General features: G+C 36.1%; 1 protein-coding gene and 1 long non-coding RNA gene across 2 annotated transcripts in view; one reads left to right on the forward strand and one right to left on the reverse strand.

Annotated features, from left to right (window-relative positions):
• The window catches only part of LOC123387898, a 29,423-nt gene extending 28,882 nt beyond the window's left edge, over positions 1-541 (forward strand). Inside the window, exon 3 of the long non-coding RNA XR_006602397.1 lies at positions 273-541. This is a non-coding gene — a long non-coding RNA (uncharacterized LOC123387898). The remainder of the gene's footprint in view (positions 1-272) is intronic.
• DUSP19 (dual specificity phosphatase 19) lies at positions 23-17,718 on the reverse strand. The gene is made up of 4 exons (XM_004768934.3): positions 17,284-17,718; positions 11,390-11,436; positions 5,397-5,549; positions 23-434 (listed from the first exon to the last, which is right to left on the reverse strand). The coding sequence occupies exons 1-4, from the start codon at positions 17,507-17,509 to the stop codon at positions 195-197; spliced, it is 666 nt and encodes a 221-aa protein (XP_004768991.1). The 5' UTR covers positions 17,510-17,718; the 3' UTR covers positions 23-194.
• Between the last annotated feature and the right edge of the window lie 8,077 nt (positions 17,719-25,795).

Genomic DNA, 25,795 nt, shown 5'->3' on the forward strand with positions numbered 1-25,795 from the left:
TAATACCAAAGAAAACATGATATAATTTAAAAATGTGTTTATACACCAGCTCAAGACACTCAATTAACATCCATTTCCACTTGAAAAACACAAGACAAAAGGAAGTTTTTCTGTCTACTCTTCAAAAAAGGGGACAGGTGGCTATAGGGGCTAATTCAGCAATTAGAATTGTCCTTTATCTGCCGGAGTTTAACTTATGAACTGTCACCCCTTTCTAATTCCTGTATGTTATCACACTTATTGCTTTCTTTGCCCTCTTGGTATGTACGAAGCTGCTCCATGAAGCCAGCATTTGGACATATGGAAGGCCTTGCATTTTTCACCAAAGAGAAAGCACTTGTAAATGAAATTTCTTCAGAATTCATCAGGAAACCTATTACAATTGCAGCAGCCCTGGAAACTCCTGCATTACAATGAACAAGAAGCACTCCATCCTGCAATAAAACCAATCAAAAATCCCCATTATTCACTTAGAAAGGTTATTAAATCACTTGTGCATTCTTATGCTACTTGAAATTATTAAAAATACTCATTTTATCAATTTGTTTGATTCAATGTATTCAATGACCAAAACACAATTCTTTATAAGCAATGAATGGAAAAAATCAATTAATCCATCAAAAAACTTTTCTTCCTACGCCCCAGGGATTGAAATGCTTTGATAATGTATTTGGAATTTTGAAAAAGGTATCTTTTATCAAACTGAAGTAATCTAGTAAAGTATATGTAAAAGCCTGTGTTAGGAGATACACATCCATAAATAAAAGTCACAGGTAATATACGTATAGAAATAAATAAAACCATAGTCATAACATTAAACAGAAAGACCCAAACATCATAGGCACACAGTGTTCCTACAAAGAAACAGTGTCACTGGCTTGGCAATCTATGTAAAATGACCAGAAAGGAAAAACTTTTCTACCCTCGGATATACTTTATTCTGGAAGGGAGTAACTTAAAAAAAAGTTAAATTTATGAGGTAGTAAAATGATGACACAAACAGCTCATGACAATGTGAAGTAGAAAAGGCAATTAGATACTTTAGCATCGGGTCAATAAATGAAAAATGTCTCGGATAACTTGCAAATGATACTTTACATGTGAAAAGGGACATGGTGCAAGACCAATGCTGATGGGTAATACTGCATTAATAATGAAATGATGGAGCTGATGGAAAAGCACTCATCAGGCTGTCTTGTCTCAGGCTTTTAAAAAGTTAATTATCTAAGCAAAATGAAGTGAACTGGAAGCACACCTTACAGAATTAGAAATTTTAGTTACTTCATTTCCTGATTCTTCTTTTGGTACAACACAAAAGAAAGATTGGAACAGGGTAGGGAGAAAAAATAAAACCTAAACTAAGTCTCTACCCAAAGCATATATTAACAATACCGTATTTATGACTCATAGGATCATTTCACTTTTGCAAGGTAGTTTTCTCACAATTGAACATCTGTTGAAAATTCCTTTCCTAATCTATTGCAATAAATTTACAAATGCTTCTCATTTCAAGAAAACCAAATGATTCACAATAAAATTAGTTAATCTTTTGAAAATCCTCATATCAAAAAGACAATTTCAATTGTTTTCTTATATATATGATTATTTCCAAATTTTAACTGTTTCTGTACAGGATGGGCTAACACCAATAGTCGCTATACATACATGCAACTTTCTTACTTTGTATAATAGCTCATTTTTATGAGATTAAAGGCATTTAAAAATCATATTACAGTAAATTATGAAAACTAGCAAGGAACTTCTTTTATCTCAAAACAAATCAGATGTTCAAAAGAAACCTAAAATTGTAAGCGAAATAAGAGATATCATTCAATGTCATTTTTAATATTTCCTGACTACATACTAGTCATTCAGTTTTGAGTCACAATATGTCTTTGCAAATGAAACAAGCTTTATTTTCAGCCTTACATACTATGTATCCATGGTCGGCTCATGTTTAATAATGTTAAGTATTCCTGGGTGGCTCAGTGGGTTAAGTATCTGACCTAAGTATTCTCAGGAAAGTTACTGGCTTTTGATCCCCCTTCAAAATAGTAATAATTTAAAAATTTATAAAGAAACTTTTTCTTTTACACCAGTTATTGTCCTCTGCCTAGAAGGCCTCTGCTCTACTTCTTGGTCTAGCTAATAGTGGGTTCTATTCTAAGCAGTCTGTCTCTTTCTGAGTGAGATGGGGTCAGGGGAATACCTTAGCCATCTTTGTATGCTGTGTCCTTAGTGCAGTTTTAGGCACATAATAGATATTCCATAAATGTTTGCCAAGCAAATAAATTAATTTTGTTTTTCATTTCCAAAAAGAAAGTGTTCTCTTAAAAATTTGAATCATCATTTTGCTCTGGGCAGGTAGAAATCATGTAAAAGTATTTCTAGTTTATCAAGCATTCTTTGTTCTCATGCTGTTGTAAATAACTTTTCAACTAGACTGCAAGCTCTGTGAGGGCAGTAGTATGTATGTTTCCCTCATATCTTCTCAGAATAAGTAATTAATATTTATTGACAGATAAACCAAGCCAAGTTTAGGTCTTTTTTAAATGAGTCTTTTGATATCAAATGTTAAAATATATATATATATATATATATATATATATATATATTTAACCAGTAGTTACGTCTACACGGTGTAAGGACAGTAAACTTTTAATTATCTGTATTTTTAAATTTTTCTACAATGACATTGTTTACTTACATCCTGTTTTTAAAATCACATCACATAAAATGAATAATAGAGTAAACATGGAATATCAAATACACCTTTTCATATTAACAAAACCTTCTGCACATAAAAATAGGGAGTCAAGTAAATTTTCATAAAAGAACTCTTAAGGCCACAAAGGTTACTCTACTACTTTCCTCTCATGTGTATTTCTGTCTCTTAATGCAAAAACCTAACAAATAATGCGTGAGGCAGAGATAGAGGAAAGGCAGAGAAACCAAACAATAGGGTTTTACAAGTACAGAAAACAATGAGAAAAGACATGGGAAAAGAGAAGAGAATCCTTTTGGCAGCTGAATGTGGAAAGATAAAACAAGTAAGTATAGGGCCTAGAAAGGTAGTTTTAAGACATTTAATTCACTGAGTAATCACATTTAATAAAATCTGTACATACAACAGAGAAAGTTGTGAAAGGATCTCTTCTAGAAAAAAATGAAAAAATTCAAGAATTCTATTGCTAAAACTAAGTATGTATTACTCTGAACAGCAGAGTTTTCAGGGCAAGGAAATATAGGCTGAGTTTAGGACTGCAGTATAAAACATAATGCTTGAGAAAATTAGAACAGATTATGGAATTCTAATACATTTTATAGCAGAAACATTTTAGGTACCTCCTCAGATTCTCTTGGTACCATCACGTCATGGACCCTAAGCTTCTCCACCTCTGCCTCCACTTCTTGGCCAACTGCTCCCCTTAGGCCTGATGAGTTTTGCTTGCCTAAGAAGGCCTGGCTCTTCCCCTGTGGTGGTCTCTGCATAAACAAGTAGGCCCTGAGTTCTGGACTCTCCTGCTGCTTCTGAATGTGGATGAAAAGTCAGACCACAGACTACTGAGTTTGGCTTCAAGGCAGCTGCTAAAGGAGTGGATTGTTGTAACTTGGAATTGTGGTATTAGTTACCTCCTCGTGGGCAAAGTTTGATCGTGTAGAACAGGAGCTGACAGAGAGCCAGATGAATTCTCTCTTCTCTCCCTCCCAAAGTCTGTACAGTGGTGCAGTTTCTTTGTCCTCCCTGCCGGAATGACTTCAGGAGCAAAGGAGGTACACCTCCTGAGCACCCAACTCTTTCACCGGCAGCTCCCTGTGCAGTCGTGCTGAGCAAGGAAAATGCATCATCCTTTCGCAGCTTCCCAACCTTTCCTGAGTCACCTCCCTTTCTTCCCACTCTCACTGCCCATGGATTCCCTCTTTCAAATGAAGCACCAGCTCTTAATCTTTTTCTCGGGTTCTGTTTTTTTAGGAAACCCAAGAAAAGGAAACTTTTAATTGATTATTACCCTTTCCACAATTTACTTGCAACATGTACATGTCTTCAAATATGAATATGCATATGGATGATGCCTACATTTTTCTTTTACCATTTAAGGCATATTCCACATCTCCTTAGAGAAGCAGCTAATAGAGAAACATGATCATGTTTATTTTTAACACTATCACAACTGACACACTGGAATGTTATAATCTAGACTTCATAGAGGTTTTCATAAGAGAAAACACTGGCCAATATTAGGCCTTGAATTAGAAACCTTCCTCCTCTTCTTTTATCTAAATATCCGCTATTAAATAAAGCTGAATGACAGAGTTGAATAGATTTATATTTTCCAGATAATCTAAAGGAAAGCACCTAGAACAGTGCTGGACATGTAAAGCATTCAGTAAATTTTACTAAATATAAAGAAGGAGGGGCAAAGGAAGAAAAAAAGGAAAGGAGAAAAGGTAGAAGGGAAATCATTACCCAGATTCAACTAAGCTGGATTCTGATGTTAAGTGTCATTAATTGTTAGGTACCCCAGGACAGTTAACTTTTCTCTGTAAATGCTTCTACATTCCCATCTACTTATGTCACATAAAGTTTGTAAGAATTATATACTAACTAAAAGTGACCTCATTTCAAGGTATAATTACTAGTAACAGCCAACCTAGAAGCCCAGTGTTAACTTGGATCTATTACCAAAGCTGAAGTAGGAGATTATCTGTTGGTCTTTTAAAATCAGAGAACCAATGGACAGCTTCTGATCAGCATTTTCATACAATCTCAATAGAGCAATACACATTTAGTCTTTAGGGCACCCTATAATTTTCTATTGTTAAAAATGCATAAATTCAATATCCCTACCACACCCATAAAAATGCAAATTAATCTTCATAAATACATTGAAAGGACTACAGCAGCGTCCATCCCATACTCCATCTGATTATCTTGCAAAGTGGTCAGAGAGCAGGTAGTTATAAACCATCGAAGGAAATCTAAGTACATATAAACACAGGAAAATTCAGTAAGTGGAGAATTTCATCTCCTACCATTTCTCAGGAAGCTATAGGAAGATGAGAAATTAATGTTAAAAGTAAGTATCTCTGAGTGCCTGGGTGGCTCAGTGGGTAAAAGCATCTGCTTTCAGCTCAGGTCATGATCCCAGGATCCTGCATCCGGCTCTCTGCTCGGCAGGGAGGCTGCTTCCCTTCCTCTCTCTCTGCCTGCCTCTCTGCCTACTTGTGATCTCTCTGTGTCAAATAAATAAATAAAATCTTAAAAAAAAAAAAAAAAAAGATTGTTGGGGGAAATTTCATAGTGATTCTCTATGTATTCATTATAAAGATTGAATAATGGACTTGTCTTTTAAAATTTTTGCCTTTGAAGAACTGTGGACCAAAACAAAACTTACCTTCATTTTCACTTGTTCAATAAATTCAAAACATTCTGGAAAATAAGACAGGATATTGGTTTCAGGCAGATCCAGTATAGAAATGTTCTTATATATGAAGTCACCAAGGAAAGCATTTTCAACTCCATATGCAACATTGAGAATATGAGTCACCTTAAAGAGAAAAAAAAAGATGATTTTTAAAAACTTAGCTATGAATTAATATTAGGCAAGAGAATGGGATGTTGAGATTTGTAACAAGGATAAACAATTTAAGTGTAATTCACTTGAATAATATGTGCAGGAAGCCACCTCTGATACCTCCCTCACCAGAAGTGCTAATTCTCTGTATTCCCATAGCACCCTCTACCCACCCTAATTATAACTCTCCCCGCTTTGAGATTATTTGTCTCCCTGATGGCACTAGAAACTCCAAGAGGTTAGGGACCATGTTTGGTTTACTCACTGTTATAGAGGTAAGCACTGTGAGGGGCACCTGGGTGGCTCAGTGGGTTGAGCCTCTGCCTTTGGCTCAGGTCATGATTCCAGGGTCCTGGGATGGAGCCCTGCACTGGGCTCCCTGCTCGTCGGGGAGCCTGCTTCCCCCTCTCTCTCTGCCTGACTCTCTGCCTACTTGTGATCTCTCTCTGTCTCTGAGTCAAAAAAAAAAAAAAAAAAAAAGTAAGCTCTGTGAGTGAGCAGTGACCTTAGCACAGAAAGCACCTAAAATATTTGTTGGGAAAATCAATGAATAGCCATATAAAAAACTTGAATAAGGGAAGTATATCAATAACACAATTCCCTTTCAGTAACTAAGTCCCAATTTCCCTTCACATTCATTAAAAATACGATGGTTCTCAAGAGTGGCCGCACCGGAAAACAATATGGAGGTTCCTCAAAAAGTTGAAAATAGAGCTACCCTAAGACCCAGCAATTGCACTACTGGGTATTTATCTGAAGGGGCGTGTGCACCTGAATGTTTATAGTAGCAATGTCCACAGTAGCCAAACCATGGAAAAAACCTAGATGTCCATCAACATATGACTAGATAAAGAAGATATGGTATATACAGACAATGGAATACTATGCAGCCATCAAAAGAAATGAAATCTTGCCATTTGCAATGATGTGGATGGAACTAGAGGGTATTATGCTAAGTGAAATAAGTTAATCAGAGAAATATAATTGTCATGTGATCTCTCTGATATGAGGAATTTGAGAGGCAGGGTGGGGAGTAGTGGGGTAGGGAAAGAAAAAATGAAATAAGATGGGATCAGGAGGGAGACAAACCATAAGAGACTCTTAATCTCAAGAAACAAACTGAGAGTTGCTGAGGGGTGGGAGGGTAGGGATAGGGTGACTGGGTTTTGGACATTGGAGAGGATCTGTGCTACGGTGATTGCTATGAAACCTGATGATTCACATACCTGCACCCCTGAGAAAAATAATACATTATATGTTAATTAAAAAAAAAAAAAAGAGTGGCTACACATTTGAATCACTCAGTGAGGTTTTAAAAGATGTCAATGCCATAGGGCCTCAAACCCAGAGCTTCCAGTGAATGAGTCTGGTTGAAAGGATGGTCATGAAAGATTTTCTTTCCAATGGTACACAAAAGCAAACTTCTACTCCATCTGTGCATTTGAGTTCCTTTCCTACAGCCTACCAAGCATATGGAAGGAGCCATGTGGAAAGTCAGTTAAAAGATTCCAAAAGTAAAATGGATCAGGAAAATAAGGCACTGTTTCTTGTTATGACATGCTTCACTGTGCTTATTCTCTCTCTCAACATGGGTGTTAGGTTTTGCCTGATCTCCGTATTTTCATGTACTTCACACATATTTTAGACTATGTGTCCAGCTCTACCTCTCTTGCCCCTACTATTCTCATAGATATGGTTCTGACAGTGCCATACTCCTCCCCCTAGTACAGTTGACTGCATTCAGGCAGACACCCAACTTAAACAAGACTAACCAAATTATTTGATCCCCAAACTTGATAGCTATAAGATAACCACTTTCTTTTAAGTGCTCAAAGAAGCTGCAAATTTTCTGCTCCCAAATAATAAAGAGTAGATTTGCAGAGAGGGACCATGATGCCTGTGGGAGAGAAGCACCATCTTGCATGGCGTTCTATTCTCCAGTATAGCTACTTTCCGCCCTCAGATTCCAGAGATCCCCCTAAAGCATTATACACGTTCTCTTTCCTTACTCGGGTTTCTGTGCTTCCCAACCCAGGATTTAGGCCTTATGAAAACAGGCCATAGGCCATTTACTGACCTAACTGCCTTGTGGAAGAAAAACAGAAAACATCTCATATGTCTACTCAAGAAAGACTCTTAAATAAGGAGACAGGAGAAACTAGAAAGAAAGGTAAAAATATTTTTAGAAGATAAAGTCTGAAATGTCCTTCTGTTTTCCCCAGTGAAGTCCTATCTATGTCAAGTCACTCACAGCCAGTATACTTCTGACCAGCATTATGATTCTGCCCTTATTATGTAACAGCTTCCAATGTTTTACATTATCGATGTGTTGGCCTTGTCTTTACAATTGTATTGTACATTCCCAAAAAACCAGGAATGAGGAATTTTATATATGGATGTATTCATGTGCATATATATATATGCACAAGCGCAAACACATACACCTCTCACTATCTATAGATCTTCACAGGATTATGGAGAAAAACAAATGACAATCTTGGGAAAACCTGCTGAAAAGTAAAAGTGCTTTACAAATATTGTGGATTACCAATGCCTGGGGAGTTTGGGAAACTGCTGGGAAATGCAGTTTACATGTGTATTGATTAGTTCTGATTAAAAAGAATGGTACTAGGTCACAGGTGGTGGTGGTAATAGGCATCCAGTCTAAAACCCTTTCTAAGCATACTTCCAAAATGTAGTTATGGAGGTCCTAACAATGATTGCTCTTGGGAAGCCTTCTGCAACAGGGATAGTAGTAGCCCCTTATCGAGAACCTAGTATGTGCCAGGATATAAGTTATCACACTTAATCCTCACAGTTAGGCATTCTTATTTCCAATTTTAATAAATCTTGTATTTTGAAAATGGTTAAAAAATCAGAACATTATAAAAAAGAAACATAAAGAAATCTTGCTCTCACCATGTCCCTATCTACTCCATTATCTCCCACCTTAATGGTAACCACCTTTTTGGTTTTTTGTATATCTTTTAGAGCATCTTTAGACAAATAATTTATTCCCTTTCTGACACAAAGGCAACACCTTGGGTTCCCCTCTCTCTTAAATTTATCCTGGGGATTTTTTCATATCAGTATTTACTGATGTTCTTTTATATAACTATACTGTATTCTAAGTACACTAAGTACACTATTGTTTATTTAAACAGTTCACTATCAATGAACAAGTAGGTTGTTTCCAATGATTTGCTATTATGAACAATGCAGCAATAAGTAACTTGGAACATTTTATGTTATACTCAACCTTCCATCTTTCACAGTGCTTTATAGGGCACACACCAGGCACTTGGATACCTTACCAATAAAACAACTACTATTACTATACCCAAACATTAAAATGAAATTCCTATTGAAATTTCTGAAATGATCCTCCGCAAGAGAATTTCTATTAATTATAGCACTTTACTTAAGTTCTAGAATATCCCTTCGAAATGTGCCATCCATTTAAGTGAATAATCTAGTTTTGCCAAATCACTAAATTTTTCAATAAACCCTCTACTTAGCTGCTCAGTTTACCTTTGCTTCTTTTAGGCCTCTAATAGGGCCACATGTACAGAGACAGAGGGGTCTTTTATTTAATTTTTTAAATCATTATTTATTTATTTGTTTGACAGAGAGATAGACAGCACAAGCAGACAGAGCAGCAAACAGAGGGAAATGGAGAACCAGGCTCTCTGCTGAGCAGGGAGCCCAACATGGGGCTCAATTCCAGGACTTCGGGATCACAGCCTAAGCTGAAGGCAGCCACTTAACCAAGTGAGCCAACAGAGGGAATCAACCAACAGGCGCCCTCAGAGGGATCTTTTAAACAGCTGCTTGATTCACATCACCTGGGTGAAAGCAAATTTGAATTGGTGTACCCTAAGAGGGGATAGATCATGAAACACTTGCCAATGAATGAATTTATCAGTTTTTTAATTTTTCATTTTTTCCTTGAGAAATATTAACTTACTAAACAAGACTTTGAAACTTATTCTACTTATGTTAATCCATCTAAGATGGATTCTATTAGGAGATACAGTAATTCTCATAACCATATGCAATTCCAGGCCATTATCTCTACTGTCAGGCAGTTATAACGGTTACTGCAACTGCCCCCTTAGTTTCTCCACACTAGTTTGTGCAACACTCCAATTTATTTTCCACAATGCCTCTGACAAGAACCTTTCAAATTGCAAATTTGATCCTATTACTCCCCTGGGTAAAGAATTTCAAAGACTTCTGGAAAAGTCCAAAGCGTTTACTCTGGTTTACATGGACTTTAATGATCTTACTCTTGCTTACATGTCTGGCCTTGTTTCTTGGTCTCCTTCTTTCTCACTCTCTAATTCCTGGGTTACTGAAATTTTCTTTTTTTTTGTAATTTTTTTTTTTAAGATTTTATTTATTTGACAGAAAGAGAGCGAGATAGGGAGAGAGGCAACACAAGCAGGGGGGTGAGAGAGAGAGGAAGGCTTCCCGCTGAGCAGGGAGCCTGATATGGGGCTCGATCCCAGGACCCTAGGATCATGACCTGAGCCAAAGGCAGACGCTTAACGACTGAGCCACCCAGGTGCCCCTGAACTTTTTTTTTTCCATCTCTGAAAGCACTGACCTTTCTCTTCTGGGCCTCCAAACAAAGCATTTCTCCTAACTGAACACTTTTCTGTCTGCTCCCTCCCCATGCCGTTCTGAGCAAACTTCAGTTATCATTCCCTCCAGGAAGATTTCCCTGATCTTACAATCCCCAACCCAACCCAAACAAACATGGACAAAGGGCATCATCTCATATGCTCTGCAATAGCACCTGCATTTCCCCATCAAAGCACAAAATACACTGGACTAAAGCTGCTTATTTGTCTTTCTTCCCTCTATGCCTCTCAAATCATAAGCTTCATGTGACTAAAAACCTCTTGCATTCTACAAATCACAGCAACTCCATGATGCTGAAATACTGTTTGACAAAATAGATGGCTGAAATTTTTTTAGTAAATTCTGAAATAAGTAATAAATCACATAGTTGAGGGTAGGAAAAGATAGCATTGGGGAAGAAGAAGTGATTATGTGAGTTGGGACTCGGGCATGGGTAGGTCTTGGACAAGAAAAGAAGAGGAAAGTCTATCCTACACAAAGGAACTACACAAACAGAGTTAAGAAAACATGCTTCGAAATCTGGTTCATAAGAATACATGAAGGGAGGGCACCTGGGTGGCTCAGTTGGTTGGACGACTGCCTTTAGCTCAGGTCATGATCCTGGAGTCCCAGGATCGAGTCCCACATCGGGCTCCCAGCTCCATGGGGAGTCTGCTTCTCCCTCTGACCTCCTCGCTCATGTTCTCTCTCACTGTCTCTCTCTCAAATAAATAAATAAATAATCTTTAAAAAAAAAAAAAAAAAAGAATACATGAAGGGAGACAGAGAGAATATAAAATTGGAAAGACAGATTATAAATCCACACATTTTAATTAGGTACAATAATTGTTGCAACTTTATTAAAATGACAGCCAAAAATGTTATCAATTAAACTCTGAAGTGGGGGCCCCTGGGTGGTGCAGTCGATGAAGCATCCAACTCCTGAGTTTTAGCTCAGGTCACAATCTCAGGGTCGTGAGATCAAGCCCCACATCAAACTCAGTGAGTAGTCTACCGAAGTTTCTCTCCCTCTCCCTCTGCCCCTCCCTGTGCTCTCTCTCTCTAAAACTAAATAAATAGATTTTAAAAAACCCCAAGTCTGATATGGACTAATAGTTTCCTAAATAAATGTAAAAATTAAAATACTTCCTATCCATTGTGCCAGATCTGAAGCATTTTTTTTTTACCTTGTACTTTTTCAGGGTATCCAGATCATGAGCAGCATCTTGTGACCCTATAAGAAATAAATCATATCATCTTGAACATAAAATAATCATTCTAACTTTTTAAACTAATTTTTGCAGCAATTCTATTAGTTATTTATTTTAAAAATGCAACTTGGAAGGACCTCAATCCAACCTCTAAAAGGCAATTTAGAAATATTCACTCAAAAATGTTCATCTTGTGGGGCACCTGGATGGCTCAGTTGGTTAAGTGTCTGCCTTCATCTCAGGTAATGATCCTGGGATCCTGGGATAGAGCCCCACATCATCTAGCTTCTTGTTCAGCGGGGAGCCTGCTTCTCTCTCTCCCTCTGCCACTCCTCCTGCTTGTGACTGATCTCTCTCTCTGTGAAATAAATAAAATCTTAAAAAAAAAAAGAAGAAGAAATAAAAAATGAGGATGCACAGGCACCTGGCTGGCTCAGTGGGTAGAGCATGTTACTCTTGATCTGAGTCATGGGTTTAAGCCCCACATTGGGGGTAGAGTTTACTTAAAAAAAACAAAAACAAACAAACAAACAAAAAAAAAAAAACAAGGAAAATGCAGAAGAGTATCTATGGCATGGAAATACATTCTCAATATATTAGGTGGTGATACCATTAGGTTACAAAATCTATTTTTATAAAAACAAACAATATGTAAATGCCTAAAAATGGACAGGAAGTATAGAACAACATAGAACAAATGTTTACAGTGGGATTACAGGTGATTTTTTTTCTGTATGTTAATTTATATTTTTTTACAATAAATATTTCTTTCTTTTGTAACTTAAAAAAGGGTATTTAAAAAGCCATCCACAAAAAAACTTAATGCCCTTTGGTTTGGGAATACCCAATAGCTTAGAGCAAACACTGTTGGTCTATGAATTCTAGCCACATTCCGAGTACCAATAGGGCTACCCCCTTTTACCATTTCTTCCTGTCAAAGTTGGCTCTCCAGATCTACCAAACCTGGAAAAGGACTCTAACTAATAAGCAAGTCCAAATAGGAGATAACCAGTTAAAGTGAGTTAAACAATTTGAAACTGAAAAAATTGGACATTTACTATTTAAAGATTTTAAGAATTTCTTTCCTAAGTTAGGATCCATTTCTACGCACAATATTTTTCTTACCTTACCGAAGGAATCTGCCAGCTTCTATTAAGTGATTTTGGGTAGCTGAAAAGCCAGTAATCTCCTTGTAACCTGAAACTCAGTTTCCTTACTGAGCCTACATTTAACTTTATTCCTAAATGTTAGCCTATGAAAATATTAACATCTGTTAAAAGCTGGATGCTGAATACATAGTTGTTTGTCATATTATTGTCTTTAACTGTCTATACCTTTGAAATACTTCATAATTAAAAAATAATTTTGGGGGGCACCTGGGTGGCTCAGTGGGTTAAGCCTCTGCCTGCGGCTCAGGTCATGATCTCAGGATCCTGGGATCGAGCCCTGTCAGGCTCTCTGCACAGGGGTGGGGGGGGGTACTGCTTCCCCCTCTCTCTCTCTCTCTCTGCCTCTCTGCCTAATTGTGATCTCTGTCAAATAAATAAATAAAAATATTTTAAATAAAAAATTTTTAAAAATAATTTTTCAATTTTATGCAGGAAGTTCTAACCATCTCCAGGGGGAAAATGGCTTCAAATAAATTAAATGTAAATAATCTCTTAAATAACAATTAATTCTACTCTGCCTGTCTCTTTAAAGAGAAAAAAAAAAGGAAGCATGCATGAATGAAATTCTTTAACAATAGATTGCCATTATTATATTTATCACAGCTGGATACTTCGATCATTTCCATTAAACACACACCCCAAACACAACAGGTTGATTACATTTCAGAATTGGCTGCTACATTTTGAAACTCACTTCCAGAATATGAACTCTATTGAAACAGAATTAGTATCCTTGAGGCCAAATAAATGCAACTTGTATGCTCTGCCTTTTCAAACAATAAGAAAATTATGAGTGTTAATAGGTGGGGAAACAATTTTAGTCAGCATAAATGGATTTCAGATCATTGGTTTGTATGTTACATTTATTACTTGGTAGTATTACAGTTCAAGTTAATTCTCTCTAAATTCTAGATATAAACATCAGCTTTTCTCCAATTTTAAGTGACTGGTTTGTGTTAGAGTCCTGTGTTAAAGTTTTATTGGAAAGACACATTAAAAAATAAATACTATAAATCATATATCATGACAATTGTTTTTTGTTATTTTTGTTTGTTTGTTTTTTAAAAGATTTTATTTATTTATTTAACAGAGGGAACACAAGCACAAGCAGGGGGAACAGCAGAGGGAGAGGGAGAAGCAGACTCCCCACACAGCAGGGAGCCTGATGTGGGGCTCAATCCCAGGACCCAGGGATCATGACCTGTGCCAATGGCAGATGCTTAAACAACTAAGCCACTCAGGTGTCCTGACAATGTGTTATTTTTGTGTGTGTTCCTTTTTTTCCTGAAAAAGTAAAATGTTATTCTTTTATAAACTACCTTGAGATTGAAAAATAAGTATCAATTTTAAGAATTTTACCGTTTTAACAGTGCTACATTAATCATAATTGTGTTAAAACTCATAAAACTAAATACCAAGTACTTTACTGTATGAATAGTTTTGAAAATAATTAAAAAGTTGATGTATAAGGAAAGAATTAAACAAAGAGGGCTAATAATAACAATTTACAGGGTTGGTTTTTTTTTTTACATTGATACTTCAAGCCACTAATATTCATTATTTGGCCAAGGATTCTTATGGAAATATAAAGAGGTATTTATAGTATTTTGCCGTCATAATATACATATCATCTGTTTCTGTTTAAGAGATTCTTTTTATGGGGGCACCTGGGTGGCTCAGTCGGTTAAGCCTCTGCCTTCAGCTCAGGTCATGATCCCAGAGTCCTGGGATCGAGCCCCACATCAGACTCCCTGCTCAGTGGAGAGCCTGCTTCTCCTTCTCCCTCTGCCTGCCAGCTCTGTCTACTTGTGCTATCTCTCTGTCAAATAAATAAAATATTTTTTTTAAAAAGAGATTCTTTTTATGAAAGTACTAATTATTGTATAAATTCTGATATAGTATGTCTTAATTTATAAATCACTATTTTCTTTCTTTTTTTTTTTATAAATCACTATTGCCATCATCACAAAAACAAACCATTATTGCAATGGAAAAGAAATGATATCCAAAAAAGAAATGTTTTATTTGAGAAAATTTGTAGGAGTGAGCATTCATAAATGAATAAACACAGGAGCATAAATTACTATAAGGATAAAGTAAAAGAATATTTGCGGAAGAACTGCACAAAATAAAAGAGCTAAACAAATTTAATTTATTATCACCTCCCAAGAATACGGGGCTTCCTAGATATCAAAAATTCTCCATACCCTTATAAAAGATTCTAAGATTTTCACTTAGAATTGAAGAGAGGACCTCAAATATCACCAGTTGGGACTTCTTAACAGAATATATATATGACAAATAATACATGTACTTTTCAACTACCCAAGAGAAATGAAATTTTCTACTTTTACAAAGTAAGTTGGTTTTAAGAAAAGTCCTAGTTATTTTGTTGTAGAAATATAATCTTAAAAGCCTAGGACAAAAATGCTATAATCTTTTTGTCAACTTGTTGGATAGTTCAAGGGCCTAGATAAGATTTTTGAAATGCAGAAGCTGGTCTGAATTTATGAGATAACTGAAAAAGGTTAGTTTTACGGCTTCACTTTCTTTATTCCCTGCAGAAAACAAAAATTAATTTTATATAGTCCTAGGTGGAAGTTGTGCTGCTTTGAAGAGATAAAGGAAGCTCTTTGAAGTAACCTAGAAACAATCCCCCCATCTCCAGAGAGAAACTCAGTCTGGTCAGAAAAAACCCCTGTATCATTCATGTGGAAGAACTTAAGATGTAATCATTCATGCGTCCCTCAAGAATAAGGCACTTGTAACTAGGCAGAAAAGGGTCCATCTACCTCTCACAGGAAAGGAGGGTGTACCTAATAAATATCCCATTTCCTGGTCCAGAGAGGAGACCATATAGGGTCTAGTTTCAGAAATCTCTCCCAGAACTCTCCCAGGATTCTGGGAAGGGTTCCAATACCAATATGAGAATACTACCTTGATCAACTCACTTTGGATTAAGTCTAGATTAAAAAATCATAAACAGGGTGCGTGGGTGGCTCAGTGGGTTAAGCCGCTGCCTTCGGCTCAGGTCATGATCTCAGGGTCCTGGGATCGAGTCCCGCATCGGGCTCTCTGCTCGGCAGGGAGCCTGCTTCCTCCTCTCTCTCTCTCTGTCTGCCTCTCTGCCTACTTGTGATCTCTCTCTGTCAAGTAAATAAATTAAAAAATCTTTAAAAAAAAAATCATAAACAAAGTTCATGAGAGTGAAACGGTATTTTAAAATTCTACAATAGAATTTTAAATCATTATTACTACAATGGAAGCCATATAACTGAAAAATGTGCCTGGGCGTATTTTCTTACCTAGAAATGGTGTGCAAGTCCTGGATGAAACTTTAGACTAATTAAATGATCCCTTGATTTTCATGGGGCTTCAGAAACTTGTTGGAAATATTTATTTAAAATGAAAGATATCTCATGTAGCAATTCATGTAATACATAATACAATAAAAACTCATATGTATACTTGCAATTAATTTGTTTCAGAAACTTTTCACAACCTCAGGATAAACCTAAGAGAGAAACAGACACCTTTACTTTAGTTTTACAGGTGGTTTCTTGGAGGACCAGAAAGAACAAATGACTTGTGCTAGTTTATTTACCAAGAGATAGAGCAGGACTGAAAACCTGGACTCCCTGAGGAAGTCTAAACGACAATGCAGAGCAGGAGTGGATCAGACTTGAGCTTGAGGTCCATCCAGCTCTGTTATTTACTAGGTGTGTTACCTTGTGCAAATTATTTGACTATTGTTAAATTCAGGTCCCATCTGTGAAATGGAGCTGATAATCCCTACTTCCGAGAGTTTTTTTAAAAGATGCTACTGTGCACTTCACAACAGGACCTGGCTATTTCTGACTCCCAGTTCAGTGTTCTTTCTACTCAAGAATGGCTTGACTGCATAAATACTGGCAAATCATTAATCTTTCCAAGTCTTAATTTCTCTATTCACAAATGAAAAATAATTCAAATCCTCTTGAACACACTAATTTTTTTTAAAAGAATGCCATGCCACATTCTTGCCAAGCTAACAAGTTTGAGCTTTTCATAACTGTTTCATTTACTATTTGCCAACCGTGCTTTATGTAGGGAAGCAATATTCTTCCTAATACAAGAAATTCACTATCAAACTATCAAATTCATAGCTATGAAATGAAAACACAATTTCTCCTTAACACTCCAAAAACAGGTACTTCGATAGAGGTGGCTATCGGAGGCATGCATTCCATGATTTGTAACAGCAGAGGCAGCAAACAAACATTCCGCAATTTCAAGTACTAACTTTTCTATACCCTTAACCCTTACTATTTACAGCTTTGCCTAATAAAAGCATTCTTTCTAATTTGATTATTTTAAAGGCTATATCCATTTATAATCCAAGAACATACAACATTAACATGCCATCCTCCAGAGACGAAAACAAAACAAAAAAAAAGGGTAAGTTCTAAAATCCATATGCCAGGTGCCATGTGGTACTAGAATCCATGCTTCTTATGGATATATTGTGGGGCAGAAACATCACCAGCCAGCTAATGGAAGTTCCCAATCTAAAAAAGGAAACATTTCAGCTTTTCAGCAGAATAGCTGATAGAACAGAATATTACACATTTGGGGGAAAAACAAACAAACAAACAAAAAAAAACCGATAAAGTAATGTCGCTAAAAGGAATCAATGAGTTAATGCCAAATCGATATACTCACCCAGGAGCAACCATGGCTTAATAACACCAATATGCAGGTCCAAGCTAAGATCCTGCACAAAACCACAACTACCCCCACTGCTCGGCTCTACTTCTTCCACAACATGAATTCTGGCATCTTTCCATGTTTCTATAATTTTCTTTCCAGTTAGCGTTGTCACCCTGGTACATTGCTTCCTGAGATTATCCCGGGAGAACGCTTTAATTTCCTGGTTAAGGGAGTGCATTACATGAGCAGTGGCTAAAAACAAAATACAAGCAAATCCAGCCAAGACTGGAAAAGGCCGGAACCTCTTGTCCCTTCACCGTCAAATTAAAAAAAAAAACAACAACAGAGCCTCAGGTGTTCAATCCCCTCCAAGGGATGGCGGCCGCACACCGGAGACAAAGACTTCCAGGTCCGCTTCCCTTCAGCACGACCGAGTAAGGCGAAGTTTAATTGGCCATTGAGAAACGAGCCCCGATTGGTTGCTGTTTCTTCTTCCGGTCAGCCGAAAATCTGCATTCTTTCCACCGACTCCAACAATCTGCTTGAGTTTGTTATTGTTGCTGCTTAAATCTAGCTTTATTATTCATGCAGGGGAAAATAGAAGACGTAATTGGAGAGACGACGGGTATTTCTTCGCTCTCAAATGCAGTCATTTTCTGGCTGTGTTGTTGGATTGGCGTCACTTGTGACCATAACCAAACGGGTTGAAGGAAGTACAGCAGCTGCTTTTAGTGGAAGGACAAGTGTTAGCGTAAATCGGATTAATTTGCGGGGCTCTTTTCGGTTTGTTGCTTATAGAATTTCTGCGGGGTTGCTGTAGATTTCGAAAGTAGTCTTAGGAGTTTTTTTGCTACCATTTCTAGGAAGAGCGTTTGTTGTGTAAATGCTTGTTGTATGAGTTTGTGAGATAAACCCACGAAAGTGCATTTTAATTTTTTCTTTTGGCCTGTTTTCGCAGCCGGTGGAGTCCTTTGTGAAGTGAACATACGACCGTTGTAAGTCTTCCATATATAGTTTCAGAGAAACGGGTACGCAGACATAAACATTTATAAAACAGATCAGTTAGGGAATGATAATTCTGCTTAGAAAAGAACGGTTTGTTTTGCAAAAGAAATCACAAGATTAAATGCGAATTTTCCTTACCTCACTTGAAATGCAATTTAAATGGTCTTACACATAATGTATGTTTACACATGTATGAAGTGAAGAAGTTGCACTACATTTCAAAATTTTTGTTGTTTTGAAGTTTTCTGATGTAGGATTAAACCAAACTCCAGGCGCCTGGGTAACAAAGTTGGTCAATCAACTGCCTCTGACTCAGGTCATGAGCCTGGAGTTCCAGGTTCAAGTCCCACATCCGGGTCGCTGCACAGCAGGGAGTCTGCTTCTCCCTCTTACCTATCCTCTGTCAGGCTCGCTCGCGCTCTCTCTTGCTCAAATAAATAAATAAAATCTTTTAAAAAAAATAATAAACCATATTTCTCCCTGTTGAACAGTGAAATATAAGCCCAGGCTATCTACAAGGTGCTCTAAAAAGAAGAACGGAAGAAATTATTTGCACCATTTAAACAATCATAGGTTCATCAAAATCAATTCAACCACACAGTACTCCATATGTTTATCATACAACAATAAAAACTATCAACTATTGAGCTCTTCCTACTTGCCAGGAACTGTGCTTGCAGGCAGTTTTTAGATTCTCATTGCTATCCATCAGGTGCTTAATGATGCTTTACACATTATCCCGTTTGATCTCACAACAAGTCTATTACAAATACAGTATTATAATCATCTACATTTTACAACTGAGCAAATTCAGATGCAGAGAAAGCAAATAATATATCTGATACTTCACAGCTCCTAAGTTTGTAACTACAAATAAAACCTAGATTTGTTTTACTCCAATGCCTTAGCTCTTACTTTCTTTGAAATAGTGCCTCAACTCCCCAAAACTTAGAGCTAATGAATATTTGTTAAGTATCTGCTTTGTACCAGTCACTATCATAGTCACTGGGGATATAGCACTGAGTAAAAAAATAAAAGTCTCCTCTTTTATAGAGCTTGTATCCAAGTGGAGGGAGCAGATGGACAGACAATAAATAAATATATAACCATGTTAGGTCATGATTTAAGTGCTAAAAAGAAAAACTGAGTGAAATAAGGGAACAAAGTGAAAGGACAGTATGCTATTTGCTATGGGCCAGTAAGAGAAGGCCCCTCTGATAAAGTGAAATTTGAGCAGAGATTTGAATAAAGTTCAAGCGCCAGACCCTCTCAGCCATCTGGGAGAAGAACCTTGCAGATGGAAGAAATGGCAAGTGCTGAAACAGAATTGTACTGGTGGGAGGAAAGAGATGGAGATACACAAGAAGCTTAACAGGTGGCTAATGTGACTTCTAGGGGTGAGTAAAGGGAAGAGAGGGAAAAAATGAAGTCAAGAGAAAAATGATAAAGACTTTGGTTTTATCCCAAGTAACATGGGAAGCCCCTGGGGAAACGGGTAGAGAAGAGGTGGACCCTGTGTTGTGCTGCCTGGATGCCCCTTCAGTGAATGCCTGTTGTCTGGGAGCACTTTTGATAGTCCACCGCAGAGGGCTGCCTTGCCTTCGGTTGTGCCTTTCGCAGGATAGACCATATCTGTGACTGATGAGGAAGCATCAAGGTCTGGCCATCTTTGCCCAATTTGAAACAACTCTGAAGGGCACTGTAGTTCTAAAGTCCAACATACAGTTGGCCAAGCCCGTCACTGGTCATGCATAACCTCTTGACTTCTTTGTCTGCCCAATCCTGATCCTTCCCTTCATTACCACAAACGTCGATACCGAAGACAATCCTTAAATAAGTCCTGCATGCCAGAACCCTACCTCAGTCCGCTTCCAGGGAAACCCAATCGGTGACAAATGACATGAAATTATGCTTAGGCTGCAGAAGGATCTTTCTGGCTGCTTCTGAGGAGAGGGGATAAAATGGAGGCAGGGAGATTTGTTAGGGGGTTACGTGGGAGTAAACAGTTGCTTGGGCTAGAGTGGCAGCAGAAGGAGAAGTATCAGTAGTCATATCCTAGATATATATATGAGAAACAAGCCAAGAGGTTTTATTAGCAGGTTAATGTGCAGGAGCTTAAAATAATTACAAGGATTTTTGGCCTGAACAACTAATGAGATTTGCCATTTAGCACATATGGGGTGATGTGGAGATGAAAAGTTCAGTCTGGGACATGTTAATATGTCTATTAATCAACTAAATAGGTATGTCAAGTGCCCAGCTGCACATATGAATCTGGACTTCATAGAAAGAATCTCTGCCAGAGGTGTCAATTTTGGAGTAATCAGTCTAAAGATGCCTTTTAAGCTATGAGACTAAATGTGATGATCTAGTAGTGAAAACTGCTAAAGAAGCCTGATGTATGCCCTCATTCAGGGGTGAGGAAGATGAGGAAGATCCAGCAAAGGAGACCAAGAAGGAGCAGTCCAGAAGATAGGAGGGAAAAAGGAGGGAGAAGTCAGAGAGTACAAATGAAAAATGTGTTTCAAGGAGGACAGTGTGATCAACTGTCACATGCTGCTGGTAGTGTTGATTAAGATGAAGACTGAGCAATGTTACTGGCTTTAAAGACCTCCTTAGCAGGAACAGATGCTATGTCCCAGCACTGTATGAATAATACCTGATTCAATCCTCATGACAACCCAATGAGGTAGATAATATCTAGTACATTTTTAAAGAAAGTTACAATTAATTTGGAACTTCAGGACCCAGCCTTCGGTCACAGAGTTAGGGTTTGTTTGTAAGATTCTAATAGCAAGGCTAAATACAATTCCACCTTTACACTAAAGCCCATGCTCTTGCACCACATCATTCTACAGAGGATAGGCAGAATTCTTGGTTATTCATTGATAGCTCCAGTCCCTGCTGATTATACTATAATACTAACATGCCTGCAGTAGCACTGGACACTTAAGCATTGATTCTATTCACTGACTCTACCCAACTCAGCCCTTCTTTCTACAGAACAACAACCAAGGTCCAGAGAAGTAAACTGATCTTTCTAATGGCACAGTGCTTGTGATCCCAGGTCTCTTGATTTAATAGTTAATGCTTGTTCCACTTCACTACATGGTTTTTCAAAAAGTCCTTTAAAGGCAAATCTCATACTTAAGGTCTCACATAGTTAGCCTGGATGCAGAGGAATTGAGAGAAACACCAGTTTTTCAGGACTAGACTGTTGGTAGAAGACACAGAAGAGGCAAAAAGTTATGAGACTGAGGCCAGAGGGAGAACTCAGCAGCATTTCATCCATGGAGAAAGCATTGTCTTTGCAGGGACATGACTGATAAAGAATTATCCTGAAAGAGGGGGCACATCCTTACAGGGACTAAGGGGCCCTGGGCTGGACAAAAAGGGAAGATGTGATGTGAATACACCGTGGAATATGTTCCTGTGCCCCCTGTATAATTTCTCCTTCTAACAGATTAACAGATTTAGAGTATTTATACCAGGCGCTGTACTAGGCATTTTCCAAGTATTATCTCCTGTCTTCACAAAAATCCCATTTTTAGATAAAGTAATTGAAATGCAAAGAACTGGTCAGCAATGGATCTAGTATTCAATCTCAGATCTGTTGGATCCCAATGCCCATGTTCATCCCACTACATAACACATTCAGGCATTTTATATAATAAAATCATCATGAAATATGCAATCTTAAGTAATTCAGATATGACTTACATGAGCAAAAACATCGATAAATAATAAAAAAGCTACTTTGCATTACAGTGTGGGGCTTGAGTTAATTATCTCAATTCTGCACTTTGCTGAGAATGTGCAGACGTAAGCTGAAATAAATACAGAGAAAATCCAAACTTCTCTCGTGATTATGGCACTGTTCCCTGTGCAAGCTTTTAAAGATATTTTTAAAAAATCAGTTCAACTGAAACAAGTTTGAATGCAAATTTTCTTTACTGATACAATGCCTATTGTATGAATTTGTTACTGGAGCATTTTGATTACAGAAGATGTTTTGTTTATATATGCATAGCTATAGAGCTAATATAATAGTTAAGGATCTCACAGGGTCCAAAACAAGTGAGATCTTTTCAAAGCCTGGAGAAAGAGAGTTTAGGATATAATTTAGAAATTTAGAGTTCAATTCTTTGTAATACACATTTTTTCTATCATCTTAAATTTATTTTTGCACATTTGTAATTGGTAATGACACAGATAGAAAGAATATCACATTTTCTGTACACTTTTATAAATGTCTTTTCAGTACTTGAACTCTTCCTACATTATGCAGAAATAATCTGTCACTAATTTAATAACTTCTTTTTTAACTTAAATTCAATTAATTAACATATAGTGTATTCTTTGTTTCAGTAGGACAGGTCTGTGATTCATCAATTTCTTTTCTCCCCTCAAAAAATATGGTTTTGTTGTAATTTTTGAAATCAGTAACATGGCAGGATGTGGATTCTCATTATTGTACCACTTTTGTGGTTCAAAACCATATTATTAGAAAACAAATCAACCAACAAGTATTTATGGCATATCTGCAATGAGTCTAATATTACTGTATTAGAGCTGTAAAAGTAAAAACATATAAGTAAATAAAAATAATAAAATAAGAATAAGAAAGGGAATAAAGGTTATATTAGATCTTTTGCTGATCTCAGTTTTGGATTTTGTTAATTTTTCAAATGAAGAATATACCCCAGCTCTAAAACTACATGATTCCTCAGTTTGAAAAGAATAGCAAATAGTAAGACACTCTACATGACCATTTTTTATGGAAAGACTGTAAAAGATGATGCACTTTTCCGTAGTTGTACCATACAACTTTTGCGTGCTCTTTTAGCAAGTATAGAGTATTTATCTACTAATTGAATATGTCAAAATTGCTCTCTTGGGGGAAAAAGCAAAAATACATTTTGTTTTGTTTATTTAATGTGTATTTCTTATGTTTCTATAAAACAAATCAAGGTTCATTTCTTCCTTTAAGTACATATACACTAATTAGACTAAGAAATTTAACTATGCTGCATTTGAAAAGATTCTTTTTACCCAAGAAAGCATCCAGGAGTACCTAGGTGACTCAGTTGGTTAGGCGTCTCTCTGCCTTCGGCTCAGGTTGTGATCTCAGCGTCCTGAAATAAAGCCCCACATTGGGCTCCCTGTTCAGTGGGGATCCTGCTTCTCCCTCTCTGCCCCCTCTTCCTTGCTTGTGCTCTCTCCCATGCTTTCTTTCTTTTCCTGTTCAATAAATAAATAAAATCTTTACCAAAAAAAAAAAAAAAAAAAGAGTCCAGCAGTGCTTCAAAGCTAAATGTGGCTAAATCATCAGTGTATTCAATGTTTGAATGTTCAAGGAAGACTTATTATTCTAGTTCTAATCATTCTTACTTACACTACCAAATTTAGGGTCTCATATTGTACCCTATTCACAAAGAGACCTTTGAAGTTTCCAAGAAAAGCTGAAAAATCAAATTATGGAGGATGATGTTTTCTTGTTGGCTAATGGAACTGATTTGAAATGATGGAGGAAGGTAGGTTATAAATAAAACAGAATTATCTGTGGTCAGTAAGTACCGAAGCTAGGTGTTGGTTATGTGCGAGAGAGGTTAATTTCACTATCCTTTCTCCTGTTATTTGAAAAATAGAAAATATCCATTATTGAAAAGTAAACAAATAAATAAATAAATAAAAACAAGTTAACTTCAATCAAAATATATACCTTTGTGGGGAGCTTGTGTGGCTTAATCAGTTAAGTTTCTGAGTCTTGATTTTGACTGAGGTCATGATCTTGGGGTTGTGAGATTGAGCCCCATGTCAGATTCCACAGTGGGCATGGAGACTGCTTTAGATTTTGTCCCTCCCTCTCCCTTTGCCCCTCCCCCACTTTCTCCTTTAAAAATAAATAAATCTATATAATATATAATAAATATCATATATAATAACATATATACTTTATAGTTTATATAATGTATTATTATAATAAAATTATATAACCATACACTACATAATTATATAAAATATATAATATGTAATATATTTACCATATAAAATGTATTTATATTTTATATATAATACAGAATATCTTTATTATATATAAAATATACTATACATATAATATTAACTATTATGTAATCTATATATGGTTATATAATTATATATGAATAGATATATGATTACATAATTATTATATACCATATGATCATATAATTATTATTTATTATTTAGACATTATATATCTCTAATAATTATATCTAATATCTAAATAATAAATAATAAATGTATTACTTAATATTTATTTATATAATATAATGTTATATTATCATATACAACAATATAGTATTATATATTAATATATTATATATTATATATTATAACATTGTATTATAGCATAATAATTATTATTTTAATATTTATTATTTAATATAAATAAATATGTTATTTAATAAATAATAAATAAATATTTATTTATAATTATATATGTTTTATATATATATACCTTTGTGATCTCCAAAAGGAGAAGGAAACAAATGAAAAAAAAAAGAAAGAGAGGCAGAGAAAGACTAGCCAGAAAACTCTGCCCTAATATTATCATTATTATTAATAACTGTCATTAATATTGACAATATATTAATAAATTATTAATATAAAATGCTTTGGGACAATAGCTTTAATAAATTTTTAATAAGATACTCTGGGTTTCTTTTACTTTCTTATTTAAAAAAAAATATATATATATATATTTTAAGTAAGCTCTACGTCCAATGTGGGGCTTGAATTCATGACCCCAAGAGTCATGTGCTCTACTTTTTGAGGCAGCTAGTCACCCCATTGTACTTCCTTATTCTTGCATTTCTACTTTAAAGAGGAGTGGTATTTGGATGTATGGCCTCACTATTTGTTTTATATGTTAAGTATGTTATTAATCTTTATGCTTGATTCAGGTTATTGTTACAGTGTTTTTAAAAAGTGCTTTTGTGTCTTTATACAGCACAACATTTTAAAATGTCTAGAGTTTGCAGGTCCTTTCACCATCAGAGATCAGCACTGCATGGAGTTTTATTATTATTTTACAAAAAGAGAAACAGTATGACTTCATGGTGCATGTGTGCATTGGCTGGTGTGCATGTATGTGTGTGTATGGCTATTTATGTCTTAGTAGCATAGATGACTTGTAACTCACAAGCTGTAGAGTCATACAACGTGTGCTCATCTCCATGGTAACCATTTCTAAGATAAATGCACTTCTGAACAATGATCCCAAAATAGTCTATTACCCATTTTTGTAGATTTCCATTGTAACAGCAAAAAAATAATTTTGAAAAATTTTGATCCATTCCTTAACCAACAAAAATAGAGAAAACATATATATATTCAAATCTTTGGAGAAACTGTGGTTAAGTGCAATGACAATTTCTATAATAAATTCAAGATTTTGTTCAGTCTCATTTTCATTTTATGAACTATCTATACTTACTGCTTCTCCTGCAACTTTTTGACTTCTTATATTTTAGTCATA

Source organism: Mustela putorius, unplaced genomic scaffold (assembly GCF_011764305.1).
Source record: "Mustela putorius furo isolate JIRA1106 unplaced genomic scaffold, ASM1176430v1.1 tig00003867_pilon_pilon_pilon, whole genome shotgun sequence".
Taxonomy (NCBI): Eukaryota; Metazoa; Chordata; class Mammalia; order Carnivora; family Mustelidae; genus Mustela; species Mustela putorius.